The 15,714-nt window shown below is 38.4% G+C and overlaps 1 protein-coding gene across 1 annotated transcript in view; it reads right to left on the minus strand.

Moving 5' to 3' along the window:
* LOC108291166 (probable maltase-glucoamylase 2) overlaps positions 1-9,711 on the minus strand; it is a 124,983-nt gene extending 115,272 nt beyond the window's left edge. The window contains 3 exon segments of the mRNA XM_017511348.2: positions 1,549-1,628; positions 4,968-5,073; positions 9,664-9,711. Coding sequence (XP_017366837.1) covers positions 1,549-1,628; positions 4,968-5,073 — 186 coding nt within the window. The 5' untranslated portion in view covers positions 9,664-9,711.
* Positions 9,712-15,714: the final 6,003 nt, after the last annotated feature.

Consider the following 15,714-nt stretch of genomic DNA (forward strand, 5'->3'; position numbering starts at 1 on the left):
TGCAAATTGATACAAATACTTTGAAAAACGATTTTGCAGTGTCAGCTACAGTTAAACATGTGCATATCCCATGGACCAGAAGTTCCATCCTTAGGTAGAGAGCCAATAGAAATTCTTCCAAGTGTTCACCCAAAGACATGTAAATTTGATGCAAATTTTTGTTGAATCCTGCTGTTTATAGCAGCACGATTATACCTGTAATCCCAGCACTTTGGGAGACTAAGGCCTCACTTGGGATCAGGAGTTCAAGACCAGCCTGGCCAACACGGTGAAGCCCTGTCTCTACTAAATATACAAAAATTAGCAGGGCATGGTGGTGTGCACCTGTAATCGCAGCTACTCAGGAGGCTGAGGCACAAGAATGTCTTGAAACCAGGAGGCGGAGGCTGCAGTGAGCTGAGATCTTGCCATTGCATTCCAGCCTGGGCAACAGAGTAAAACTGTCTCAAAAAATAATAATAATAATCCCAGCCCTTTGGGAGGCCGAGGCGTGCAGATCACCTGAGGTCAGGAATTCAAAACCAGCCTTACCAATGTGGAGAAACCCCGTCTCTACTAAAGATACAAAATTAGCTGGGCGTGGTGGCATATGCCTGTAATCCCAGCAACTCGGGAGACCGAGGCAGGAGAATTGCTTGAACCCAGGAGGTGCAGGTTGCAGTGAGCCCAGATTGCACCATTGCACTCCAGCCTGGGCAACAAGAGCAAAATTCTGTCTCAAAAAAAGAAATAAAAAAGAAAAAGAAAAGAAAGAAATATATATATATATGAAAAAAGCTGAAATAGAGATACTTTATATGTTTTTATAACAAGAAGATTCAAAATTATCAAAATGTCAATATTGTTTAAAATTTAACCTAAAATTCAATTAACCTAATTAATATCTCAAGAAGATATAGAATGTAGAATACGGGGTAAAGAAATAAAGTTTAAATATATAAATATATACAATTTTTATGAGAAAGTCATAAGTCACAACTAAGCAGGGTTCAGGTAGCCGATATTCTACAGAAGCTGCTCGGGGAGAAAACTTGTGTTCTTTACCACATGTTCATTGGGACCTCTATTGCCAATAACATAATTCCAGAAGGTTCTTGTTGTGACAACTTGCCTGAGTTCTGCAAGTGACTCAGCCAGTAACTCAGGTAAATGCTAATCTATTTTCTATCACTATTGATTTGCCTATTTGCATGTGGTTAATGACTTCTATTCTCAAAGAATACACAGTCTAGCCCACAAACATTTAACTTTTCTACCACAATCCTTGAAATCACATCTAAGGTACATTTCTAACACCTGTAATCACCCTCCACTTTAGACTTTATAATACACAGATTAACATTCTTGTTAGCTTTTCCTACTCTTCCTTTTTCTCAACCCTGCTTCCCTCACATTCTTAATATTGTTATTTCAGTAAGATAAGAAAGAAATAATTCCAAACAAATCAGAGGCCCAGAAGCCATGCCACCCCACCCTTTCCCCACTTCACATATTCATTGCTTTTCAATAACATCCAGTAGGCCACCAAAAGGACCTTATTTCTCTGACCTCTGTCACCGCCTGGCCGGGTGTGCAGTCTATCCTGTCCGATTGGTCAATCTCTGGACACTCTGGAGTAAATGAAGTATCTGCATAGGAATCAAAGGGTAACATTGAAAATGTGTAGTGTAATCATTACAGTTCCAGGAAGGAAGCCAACGAAGTTACAGACTTTCAGCCAATTCTCCACACAACAGATCACCAGTAGCTGGTAACTACATTTGCATACAATGTTTAACACTTCTCCAAGGCTAAACACACTTATTTCTAGTTTGTTTGCTTTTTAAACAGATACAGTTTATATAGCATAAAATTCACCCTCTTCGAGTGTACATGTTAATGGTTCTTAGTTGTGAAGTTGTATAACCTATGACCACTATCTAATTCCAGAACAATTTCATCACCCCAAAAAGAAATAACATACCCATTAGCAGTTATTTTCTATTCCCCTGTTCTCCCAGTCCCTGGTAAACATGAATCTATTTTCTGACACTATGGATTTCCCCATTCTGAACATTGCCTATACAAAGAATCATAAAATATGTGGCCTTTTGTGCCTGGCTCCTTTCACTTAGGCCAAGTTGGCGTTAACATTTGCCAGGTATATCCACGTTGTAGTATGTATCAGTACGTCTTTGCTTTTAATGGCTGAATCACATTCCTTTGTGTGGATATACCACATTTTGTTTATCTGTTCATCGGTTCATGTACATTCAGGTTGTTGCTACTTTTTTACTGTTATACATAATTCTGCTATGAGCATTCACATACAAGTTTTTCTGTGACCTATGTTTTCAGTTATCTTGGTTATAAACCTAGAAGTGGAATTGTTAGGTCATGTGGTTAACTCTATCTTTAGCTTTTTGAGGAACTGACAAACTTTTCCAAAGTGACCGCACCATTTTACAGTCCCATTAGCCATGTATAAGAATTCCAATTTCTCTGTGACCTCAACAACACTTGTTTTTATCTGTTTTTAATTACAGTCATCCTAGTGGGTGTGAAGCGACATCGTTTTGACTTGCACTTTCCAAATAACCGATGATGTTGAATATACTTTCAAGAGTTTAGTGACCATTTACAGATTTCCTTGGGAGAAATGTCTATTTAAATGTTTTACTTATTTAAAAATCTTTTTTAAAAAATTTTGGATTTTTTATATTTCTTTGTACATCCTAAGAGAATATGTTCTCTTATATCCTAATGTATTATCTTAGAATGTATAAAGAAATATATTTGCAAATGATGTATCTGATAAGGGTCTAGCATCAGATACTTCGTCTGCAACTATGTTCCCTGAATCTGTGGATTATTTTTCACATTCTTGATAGTTTTCTTCAACGGGTGCTTCAAAGCACAAAGTTGTTTTCAATTTTATGAAGTCCAGTTTGCCTTTTTTTTTTTTTTTTTTTTTTTTTTTTTTTTTTTTTTTTTTTTTTTTTTTTTTTTTTTGCTGTTGTGCTTTGAGTATTCAGAGTATGAGAGTTTCGGCTCTTATATTATAGGTCTTTAATCAATTCTGAGTTAATGTTTACATATGTTGTCAGGTAGGGATCCAACATTATTTATTTTGTTACCAGGGAAGCCCTGTTAAAATAGCTTGGAAAGTTCTTTTTCTTACTGTTTTTCTTTAGTCTTTTATTTAGAGGCACAGCTGCTTAAAGACACCACATGGCTCTGGCTACATGACTGGAAGATATTATTGGCCCCACTGGAAATATACACCTTCACTCAACATTGGCTATTCTTACTTTTGCCTTTAGCAACTTTGTGGAGTCACCCCTCATAACAGCTGAAGCAGGATTGCTTCATGGACCCCATGAGCCATCTGAAATCCCAAATTTCATCTTCATTTAGAGGAAACAGTTACTGTGGGCATTAACAGGTACCCTTTAATGCTTTTGTTTTGATTCAAAACAAAGTCCCCAAATATCTTTCTTATCTTTATGACTCTACATTTGTTTGTGTATATATGCATGTATGTCAATAAAAATTTGTCTTAAAACTGGATTCCTGAAATATGCAACAATATGGATGAACCTTGAGGACATTATGCAAAGTGAATTAAGCCAGTCATAAAAAGACAAATACTCTGGGATTCCATTTATATAAATTGTCTAAAATAGTCAAACTCATAGAAGCAAAGAAGAGAATAGTGGTTGTCAAGAGTTAGCGGAACCAGGAATGCAGAGTTGCTAATCCATATACACAGTATTTCAGTTATGCAAGGTGAATAAATTTCAGAAATCTGATGTACAACATTGTTTCAGTAGACAACAATACTGTATTGTACATTTAAAAATCCAGTAAGAGGGTAGATGTCATGTTACCTGTTCTCACCACAATAAAAACAAATTGATAGTAAAGCCCCCTTTTCAACCCCTGCAAATATATCTTTCAAAAAAACAACAGAGAAAAGTTCAGTATATAAGACAGTTAAAAGTAGAACTACTCTGCATGAATCAGAATGTGGTTTAGGGTGAATCCAGGTGTGAAGATCTAGTTTTATGTCAAATTAAAGAAACCAATTATTTATATGGACTGGATCGCAATCTCATGAGACTTCTTATAGGAATAGGCTCAAAGTGGCTTACATCAATGGTTTTCAGATCATCTTTCAAAGTTATAATAGTCCCTAGAAAGTGTCTTTTTTTAATTTAATTTAATTTTATTTTATTTACTTATTTATTTTTTTTTTAAGATGGGGTTTCACCATGTTGGTCAGGTTGGTCAAAAGTGTCTTAATGTTTGCTGTGGAGAGAAGTGAAAGAGATGGAGCAGGTAGGGTTCTACTATTAGGACAGCTTCTTTTCACTGTAGGCTTAATTCACATCTATAAAGTGAGCTTGTCAAGCAGAACAAACCCCAAATTCAGCTTTAAATGAAAATACATTTTTGAATTACATACATTTTATTATTTAGAGAATAATATGTGCATGAAAGAGAAGGCATTCTGTTTGATGCTTCTGCGTGTCTGAAAGAGAGAGAGAGAGAGAGAGAGAAACAGTTTCAAAGGCACTATGAAGAAACCATAGCTATGTCATCCATGTTGGTATAATTAGGCCAATCAGCCCTCTACTTCCCTGTAACCTTAGCTTCCTTTTCCACTGTTACCTTAACAGCCATTTCTCATTGAAGGCCATCTGACTTCATGACTCTGGGTTGAAGGGCAGGCATCTGGTAAGCCTAATTTTAAAACTGCACCAAATGGGGCTTGGGAGACCCTAAATATCACTAACATCCAGGGTTTCAGTGCAAAGGACACTTACCTTTTGGAGATTCACTTAAACTAATTGGGGATGTGAATTTTGAATACTGCAATGCAGTGGCATACTGAAAAGCGAAAGAATAAAATAATCTCTTTGGCATCCGGAGGGGACTTCCTTTACCCAACCTTCCAACCCAGAAGCCACCAGCATCTCCCTTACCTGAAAGTTCATCCAATACAAGAAGAAACAAGAGAATATCTATGGCCACCACAATTAGGCAGAAGATGATCAGAAGGACTTCCAATACACTGAGCTTCCTCGCCATCTAGATAGACACAGATAATTGGATTAAAACAAATCGCAAGGCCCCACCAGTCTAAGAGGATACTTACGTATCATTATAGCCAAACGTGGATTTGTTTGCAAGATGACCTTGATTATTGCCATCCTTTTTACATAATCTAACGAATATTTGTTTCCACTTATCACAGTGTCCCTAAGTAACTCTACCTATACATCCAACACCTGTAGAGCTCTTGCCTTTTTTGCATGCAGAGGAATTGAGGATTGTCCAAGGAAAAGTGTATCAGACATGAAGAACTGAAGGGGAAAAGGTTGTGGAATAACACACAGAAGAGGGATGAGGGGATCAGGTAGGTCACAAAACCCTTTAGATGTCGCTTGGATCTTCACATCCACCTAATGTGGTAGACAGGAAGGTATGCTCAGGGAGAGAGAAAGTAGCAAAACTTAAATCCAAGTTGTCTTCTTTCAACTGCCCTGGGCAGGATGCTGAGGTCACTATTTAGACTGTTTAAAGGTCACTGACACTATCAAGAATCTGGTAACAAAAATGATCCTTATGCCCACCATAAGGTTTGTTGATGTGGTCATTGCACACAACTCACATAAAGTAGGTGGCTCCCAGTAATTCTAAAGATCATTCATTGATCCAAGATTTAAAATACTTTCTATATTGGAGGATGTACTGAACTGGGAATCAAAAAGCTTGAATGCTTAACCTGATTTTACTAACAGATGGGCTATTTACCTATTTGGACCGGTATTTCTTCGTCTACAAAAATTAGATCAAGCACTGGATGTGTTCCCATTTTTCTGATCTAATTATAATAAATCTAACATTATTATATGTCTCACAGATCCATGACAGCCCTCAGCTGCAATGACTTCATCGCCATTCCATCTCCATCATCCCATATGTTAGCTAGCCCCTGGAATTTATCCTCAGAACTGTTCCACTTGTGAAATTGTAAATCCATATGTAAATGAGGATATGTCCTTTTACTATTTCATTGCCTTATTTTATTTTTAAAAAGTATTTTATCATATCAAGGCTGCTGCTTTCTTTCCATTTCCTTTAAATCTCTTAGCACTTCCTAGCTGTTAACCCTGTTTGACCTAGCCCTCAGTATTGATTGTTTAACGTGCCATTGCTCTCATCTTCCTTGCTCCCTATCTGCTAACAGAATCTGTAGGATGAAAGTATCCATCCAAACATCTACCTTCTGTGCTGACATACCTAGCTCAAGGGAGATGCCACTGAGGCTCATAATCTCCTAAATAAACTGGGCCTGCAAGCCGACTGATGGTCTTGACAGTGCTCCCACTTTTCACAGCAGTCATTTTATTTTTATTTTTATTTCTTTTTTTGAGATGGAGTCTCACCCTGGAGTGCAGTGTTGCGATCTCGGCCACCTCCCAGGTTCAAGGGATTCTCCTGCCTCAGCTTCCTAAGTAGCTAGGATTACAGGTGCATGCCACTATGTCTGGCTAATTTTTTTTGTATTTTTAGTATAGATAGGGTTTCACCAAGTTGGCCATGGTGGTCTCGGACTCCTGATCTCAAGTGATCCACCTGCCTCAGCCTCCCAGAGTGCTGGGGTTACAGGCATGAGCCACAGTGCCTGGCCTCACAGCAGTACTTTTAAAAATTGGTCCTTCTATCCTTCTTTTCAGGCCTGACCTCTGTTACCTACATTCTTATTCTAATGCAATAGCATGTCTGATATCACATAGAAAGTAACTATTTTGCAGAAACTATTCCCTCTCTCTGCTTCTCAACCCAAGCTTTTCCACAAAGGTTATACACATCTAGGTAAATTCTTATTTTTCCCCCTCTCTTCTCAATGAAACGGTTTTTCCTCTTCTTGTTTAAGCATAATCCTTGCACCTGTTATCTAGATCTCACAGCTGTTGAATTTCTCAAAAATCTTATTCCACCAATTATCTCTTCTTTTCTTGCGTTATCAACTTCACTCTCTGAATATTTTTCCTTCGTAAATGTATCCCAAATCACCCCAAACTCTGTTAATGGCTGTGTGCTTCTCCAGGTAGCAGGATAACTTTCTTTTTCCTTTCATAGCTAATCTTCCAAAATGATAATTCCCTTCCTCATGGTATTACTGGCTTGGCTGTGTTTTCTGCATTCCACTGGAAATGCTCCCATCAAGGCTACCAATGACATAGGTGGCTGAATACAATGGGTGCTGCCTTAATCTTCTAGCGCTATCAAACACTTCCTCCTCTATCAAACTTTCCACCTATGGATGCCTTGATAGGAATCTTGGTTTTCCCCCTGCATTTCTGGCTTTTCCTTTTTTTTTTTTTTTTTGAGACAGAGTCTTGCCCGGTCCCCTAGGCTGGAGTGCAATGGCACCATCTTGGCTTGCTGCAACCTCCCCTTTCCAGATTCAAGCGATTCTCCCAACTCAGTCCCTCGAGTAACTGGAATTACAGGCACCCGCCATCATGCTCGACTAATTTTTGTATTTTTGCAGAGACAGGATTTCACCATGTTGACCACGCTGGAGTTGAACTCCTAACCTCAGGTGATGCACCCACCTAGCCCTCCCAAAGTGCTGGAATTACAGGTGTGAGCCACCGTGCCCAATCCTTTTTCATTAAATGTAGATATTTCCCAAATTCTCATGTAAGTTTCTTTTTTAAGCTACTCACACCTCTTGAGTAATCTCCGCCACTCATGTGACTTTATATAACATGTGATGGCAATACAACCTGTATTTCTAGCCCAGATATTTAGATTTGTATACTCAGCTGCCTATTGGATGTCCCACAGATTCAACCAAATGTAACACGTGTAAACATGAAATCATCTCTCCCCAAATCTCAGTTCCAATTCCTGCCAATTTGGCCATATTGTCTGTTCCTCAAATAATTAATAACTTGAGGAAAAGAATCACATTAAAAACAACAACCACAATCTAGGAATCTTTTAAAAATTCCTCTCTTTCTGTTAGTTCTCACAGTCAGTTACCAGTTCAATCGGACTACTTTCCCCGTATCTTTGGGTCATTGCCCAAGTGACCAGCACAAACAAGGTCATTTGGATCTCTTATATTCAAGCCTTTCATGGATCTCTGAATAAACCAAAAACGCTTTAGCTTTGTGATCAAAGGTCTTTGTGGCACCTCCTAAGGCCAGCTGCTCAGCCTCTCCTCTCCCCTTATTCCCATCATACTAAACCAGCACTTATGCAGCAACAAACTATTAAATATAAGGCAACGTGGACAAATAATTTTCTCTCTGTTGTTTTTGTGTTTATTTTGCATCTCCTCTTATTTCACATTTCCCTGTATCCCTGCTCTTCCCGACTCCTCCCCAATGCCATGACCACTTGTATAAATATTTTTATAAAGGTATATAGCTTCAATTTTTAATGATAGTAGCCTTTAGGTTAATGTGTAATAATTCAATAAAAGAGGGACTTTAATATTGAAATAGAGGTAAGGAACCAGGACCTACATGTAATTTGCCAATAGGCATTTAGGAAGAACCCTTAGCCCTTGGAGACACTGGGGTTTGGGATTAAAATTGGGGTTTATTAACTATTCTTTACTAGTTACCTAAATTAATCAAGTGTCTCTCTTTTAGTCTAAATTATTTAAACAATATACTCTAACCCACATAAAATATATATCATATTACTGTATTCTCATAAAATCCCTGCATTGAAGTTGATCACATAGATATTATTTCCATTTTATAATGAATATTAAGGAATTTTGTCTAGTCATGGTTAGTGGTGGAACTGAGAACAACACTAACAGCCACTACGTTTAAAAATAAAATACTCTCTCCACAATGTATCCTAGGCTCCAGAGTTTAAAGACCTAGAGGATCTGTCGCCAGTGGTGAAATTTCCATAGTGAAAGAAGTATGAAGGATCCTCCCTAGTGTGGTATGGTTTCAAATTTCATTTCTTATACATACAGCCCACAACTCAACACCACAGCAAACACATTATTCATCAATTAGTCTCTTTCTCCAAGTATTGCTTCTCTCCACACGGAGACTTTTTCTTTCTAGCCTCTAAAATTCAGCAGCGAGCACCTACTCCCGCAGCTCCTCAATCCTCCTGAGGGAGCAGGTTCAGCACCTTAGCTCAGGAAGTTCAAGAACATTCTAGGAATAACCCCAGGCATTTTCCCACCATAGGAGCTATTGTCATTCAGGCAGAGGACAGGATGGGGGTTTCTGAAGGTAGAAATTCTTCCCTACTTAGAAACCCTTCCTGCACGAATCTGGGAGGCATTCACCTTCCTCCAAATCCATGCCATCTTGAGATCATTTCCAGAAGGATCCCATCTGTTTCCTCTGTCTAATTTCTCCCAGTGAGAGAGGAGCATCTCACACTAGACCTCCCCCAAGCTGTCCTCCAAACCCTGACACCACACACACACACAGGTCTCTCCTCTCCATTAACTCTCTCATCCTCACTACTCATTTTTTACAGAAAAGGAAGAAAGTATTGGGTCCAGAAGCAAAGTATGGGCATCCAGATCACTTAACGGAGCAGCAGACAGAAAATCGCATAAAGAGAAAGGGACCCCCCATCCCTGTTGGAAGCACTGCTTGCATGGAAAAGCGTACTCACCTCATCACCTCGTTTGTTTCGTGTCTCTCCCTCAGTGATTCATAGGGAGCACTGAGCAAAGGTAACTGGGCTGAGGTAGCCAGCTTCTGCCACAATTAATTTATTGGCCTATAAAATTGACAGCAAATGGTGGAGGGGAGTGCATATTTCAACAGATCATAAAGGAACCCTGGCTCTCCATGTGACACAGAATGAAAGCTCCACTTGTTAATAAAAAGGGAAGGTGTTTTTTTTCTAGTTGTTTTTCCTCCTCTGTGTCCCTATTCATATCTGATTACTTTGCTTGTCACGTTATGCTTCCTTGTCTGTCCATGTAGCCTAAAGGGATCAAGAGCTAGGGTCTTGTCTATCTTCTTCATTGTTGTATCTCCTGTACTTAGCACTCTGCCTAATATCCATAGTTCTTTTTAAATATATAGTTACTTGTTTAATAAGTAAGCAAAAGAAGGATTAGCTCTCGGTTTATCACTTTGTTCTTTTCTCCATTTTCATTGTCCAGAGCTCTCTTGGCGTAACTCAGCTTTTTATTAATTCAAATGATCCTTTCCACCAATTATTCTAAATAAGTACCATTAAAATAGAAATTACACAAACCTAAAGTGTGAAGACGCCTCTAGTGGATATTTGTCATGTTCTTTAATGGCTCAGCATCTTTCAAAATCTCTTGCTAAGAAGGGAGAGGTGGGGAGGGAGAAAAGGATTGAAAACCTACCTATTGGGTACTATACTCACTACCTAGGTGACAGGCTCAATCACACCCCAAACCTCAGCATCACACAACATAACTTTGAAACAAACCTGTATATGCACCCTGAATCTTAGACCCTGAATCTAAAATACCAGTTGAAAAGAAATTAAAAACAGAGGATCTTTAAAAAGAAAAAATATACTCTGACTTAAATTAAGGAATTTCTTTCCAAATTCTGCCTCCCCAAAGAAACAGCTAGAAATTCTCTTTCACAGCCTCCCTTTCATCCAAGGTAGAGATAAGTGGCTGGAGCTTTGTGAAGGAGAGATTCCTGTGAGTGACTTAGATCCAGAAGAAGGTATAGATAAGGAGGTAACAGGTAAAACCCAGAATGTTGGGAAGATAGCTTGTTTCAGAGGCACCAGGGACAAGAGAACTAGCGGCATCCTATGCTCAGTATTTAGTGTTGCAAGCTGCCACATATGTGCTCAGGGCAGTGGCAGGAGAAACCCCTACAAGGTAACCTGGGGCTTGTTCCTAGCCACATGGCCTGTAAACCTGGCTCTCTCTCTATTCCTACTGGAGTTTCAATGAGTCACCAATGTCTTTTTAAAATTTTTCTTAAGGTAGCTAAAGTGGATTTTTTAATTGATATATAATTTCCAAACCATGAGATTCACTCTTTTCTTTTTTTTTTTTTTTTTTTTTTTTTTTTTTTTTTTTTTTTTTTTTTTTTTTTTTTTTTTTTTTTTTTTCACTCTTGTTGCCCAGGCTGGAGTGCAATGGCTCAATCTCGATTCACTGCAACCTCCACCTCCCGGGTACAAGTGATTCTCCTGCCTCAGCCCTCCCAGGAGCTGGGATTACAGGCATGTGCCACCACGCCCGGCTAATTTTGTATTTTTAGTAGAGACAGGGTTTCTCCATGTTGATCAAACTGGTCTTGAACTCCCAACCTCAGGTGATCCACCTGCCTCAGCCTCCCAAAGTTCTGGGATTACAGGCATGAGCCACTGAGCCCGGTCAAGATTCACTTTTTTAACGTGTACAATTTAGTGTTTTTTTTTTAATTTACAAAATTTTGAAACTATCACCACTAATTCCAGAACATTTTTATCACCCTCCCTAAAAAAATTAGTGGTCACTCCCCATTTCCATCTTCCCCTATTTCTGCAGCCACTAATCTACTTTCTGTCTTTATGGATTTGCCTATTTATAAACATTTCATATAAACGCATTCATACAATATGTGGCCATCTGTGTCTGGCTACTTGTACTTGTCATATTTTCAAAGTTCATCCATGCCTTTTCAGGTATCAGTGTTTGTTCCTTTTCATGTCTGAATAGTATCCACCGCATGGATAGAACACATTTTGTTTAGCCACGTATCCGTTGATATATATCTAGGTTGTTTATACTTTTGCCTCCTACGAACAATGCTGCTATGACCTGATACATTTTTTTAAAAATTCTTCTTGGAATATACCTAGGAGTGGAATCGTGGGTCATGCGATAAGTCTTTGTTACACTTTTTGAAGAACTGCAAAACTGCTTTCTAAAGTGGCAGCACGATTTTACATCCCCATACCCACCAGTAATATATGAGGGTACAGAGGGCTCTTTTGGTGGCACCTAAGGACTGTAAATAACAGTGTTCATAGTAGTGAATCCTCTGTGTTTGCTTCAAATGCTCAGTATACGGAAACACACACACACACACACACACACACACATAAAGAGAGAGAGACTAGGTTTCTGCATTTATGAACTCCTAGAAAGACATATTCAGCTTTTCATTTGCCCCAGTACAAGGTGGCCTTTGTTAGACAGGAGATGTACCTAGATCTCCTTTCAAATTGGGAAGATATCCTGGCAAAAGATCAAGAAGGGAGATTTATTGTTACACAGAACTTTCTATTCTTTGTGTGATACTTTACCTTTAGCTCCCCACATGCTGTGCACATTTGTGACTTTGTTTATGTTATAGTGGTAAACGATCAGTCCCAGGGAATCTATAACCTGTTTCCTAAAGTGCAGAAAACAGCTACCTTCACCACCCCTTGTTGCTAACTAGCAACTGGAATATATTGGATCACCATGCTGGTGTTGACCAATGAGAAAACAACAGAGCCATTTTGAAGGGTAAAGCCAAGCATGTGACCCTACATCTTCCAGTTGTCTATTAGTAGCAAGGTACTGCAGATATCTATATTTATATAAATATATTTTATATTAAATATATATTTATATAGTATATATGTTATATATATACACACACACTCAGACACACACACACACACACACACATATATGTATATTTTAATTCCTTCTTCAAATAGGATTCCAGTATGTAATAAGTGATGGACTGAAGCCAGAACCCTGCCAGTCTGCCTTTTTCCTCCCCCTGGGGAGGAATGAAAGGCCCTGGGGCTCTGCACAGCTCCACAATTTGGAAATCATAGTTTTAGTTTGACACCAGAATTTTGCAGATGAGGAAACCAGAACTGAGAGAGACAAAATGACTTAACCAAAACTCCTGAATGTTAGAGCTTGCTTCTGAGTTTTCCTCCCTCAAATAAAAGCAGCATAAAATGTTCCAACAAGTGGACCTAACCCCTGTGACAGGAGGGGAAGGATGCTGCGTTATCCATAGAGGTGGCCAACGCTGCTGCAGTGAGAGAAGCTAAGGGGAGCCACAGACCCAGCTCCCCCTGACCCTTCCCAGAGCTGCTGCTAAGACTCTTCTTCATTCTAGACTGAAGGTCTGCATGGCCTTGTGGATCCAGGTTCTTTGAAGCCAAATGTGTATTATACACTTGAAAATTGCTAAGAAAGTTAAAGTGTTGTCACCACAAAAAAATGATAAGTATGTGAGATAATAGGTATGTTAATTAGCTTGATTTAGCCATTCTATTATTTACATATAAATACCTGTTATATACCATAACTATATATACAAATATGTATTTATACTATATATCTACTATATATAAATACCTGTTATTTACCATAACTACATGTAAAAAATATGTATTTATACTATACACTATATGCCTACTATATATTAATATAAAATTTGTTAATATAATTTTATAAAATTATAAATTATAATGTAAAATATATTTTATATATATTAACTATAGTTATATGATTTTATAAAATTAAGTTTTAATTGTTAATTAAACATTTAATTATTCAGTTAATTTTTAAAAATAAGCCAAAGTGAATTCAGGAGACAGGAAACAGACTGACGCTGCTCCCAGGACAGTGACAACAACACAGGGTCGGAGCTGCTGGAGTCTGGGACGTGCGTACACCTACATCTAGGGGTTCCTGAGTCTCTAGACCTCCAAAGGGGACACAGGCATAACTTACTCTGTAAACATAAATAGAAAAATATATGTCTCTTTCTCATACATCTGTGGCTGAAATTTAGCATTTTGTTAGGTTATGAATGTCGACAACAGAGCACAGTAGTTTTTCCCAGCACATGAGTTTGTCAAAAATGGAATCACAGATCTTTCCATATTACATTATGAAATTGTAGCGGATATCTCAAAATACTGTTCATGTTGATCAAAATATTGTTCATGTTGATCATTACCTTGAAATCGTGGCATTGTTACTTCCACTGTTGGATCTTTTAATTTGATGAGAAAAACACACCTCATGGGTTACTATATCCATTTTTCTTTAATATTTGGATAAATGTATTTTAATATGTTTTCTTTGAAATAGCATGGATTTTGCTTGATGCATTTGCAAACAATGTTGTGAGGGGGAATTTCGTAGGTTTCACTGGGCTGCCAGTGGGGTCCCTGACACTTCACATGCTCCAAAACCCCACTGGCCTCACTAGGGCCTTGGCAATCAGAATTATGTAATCAGAATGCTTCCCCTTAAGCACTCTGTGGCAGCTGGAGCCAAATTCCACCAATATACCCTTGATGGTAACATTACATTTTTTTTTTTTTTTTTTTTGGATGGAGTTTCGCTCTTGTTGCCCAGGCTGGAGTGCAATGGCGCGATCTTGGCTCACCGCAACCTCCGCCTCCTGGGTTCAGGCAATTCTCCTGCCTCAGCCTCCTGAGTAGCTGGGATTACAAGTACCCACCCCAAGCCCAGCTAATTTTTTGTATTTTTAGTAGAGACGGGGTTTCACCATGTTGACCAGGATGGTCTCGATCTCTTGGCCTCGTGATCCACCCACCTCAGCCTCCCAAAGTGCTGGGATTACAGGCATGAGCCACCATGCCTGGCTGTTACATATTTCTTAAATATCAAGTAAATAATGTTTCCATCATTGTAGCCTTCCTGAGTTTGTTAGAGGAGAGTTGACAAATTTTGCATCTTTTTGATCAAAGGATTCCCATGGCTGGTTTTCCATGTTTCACTAGTTTCCTCGTTAGCTCAGGCCCTCATCCAAATGCCCCTTATTGTGACAATCAGATGATTAAGTTAATTTAACAATATGTTTGTCTCTAGCCTTATGAAGGTGCTGACTCATGAAAGTGCAGGAGAATGAATGACTTCCTGGTTATAAGAAAAGACGAAAACACAGGGAAGTAGACTCATTCATTCCAAACAACACTTTCAACTCATTTTCAGATAACGTCAAAAGTTAATATTCCTGTTAAACATTAATATATAATTTCATTATCTCAAATTTTAACCCTCTAGAATTTTAAGCAAGAGGGTTGTAACTCCTATTTTTACCAGAGTTGATATTTTACTAAATATAGCAACTGCTATGATGATTAAAATAATAATCAATAGACCCTTCCACAAACCTACATCTTATAAAAGACTCACTGCAGTAATATAAATCATTCTAATAGATAATGTATTAAAGTTCAAGTTAAATAAAAGCTGAAAAATTGAAAAAGAAAAAAAAGAAAAAGAATGGATAATTATAAATTTTATCAACCCACTGGTGGATTTGGCTGCAGGCTCTGTGATGCTGAAGAGAGTCAGAAAGACAAACTCATAAAAGTTTGCTAAACAAGAACGTTAACCCCAAACAGATTACTTACAGTGAAAATGTCACAAAATTCAAAATCTCTTGTAAATTCACTTGGTTTATTTTTATCTGGCATAGAAATTGTGTATTTTGTGTGAAATGTGGTTATATACATTAGAAATAGGATTTACTGCTGGGCGCGGTGGCTCACGCCTATAATTCCAGCACTTTGGGAAGCCGAGGCAGGTGGATCACGAGGTCAAGAGATCAATACCATCCTGGTCAACATGGTGAAACCCTGTCTCTACTAAAAATACAAAAATTAGCTAGGCATGGTGGCGTGCGCCTGTAGTCCCAGCTACTCTGGAGGCTGAGGCAGGAGAATTGCCTGAACCCAGGAGGC

This window comes from Cebus imitator, unplaced genomic scaffold (genome assembly GCF_001604975.1).
Source record: "Cebus imitator isolate Cc_AM_T3 unplaced genomic scaffold, Cebus_imitator-1.0 Scaffold446, whole genome shotgun sequence".
Lineage (NCBI taxonomy): Eukaryota > Metazoa > Chordata > Mammalia > Primates > Cebidae > Cebus > Cebus imitator.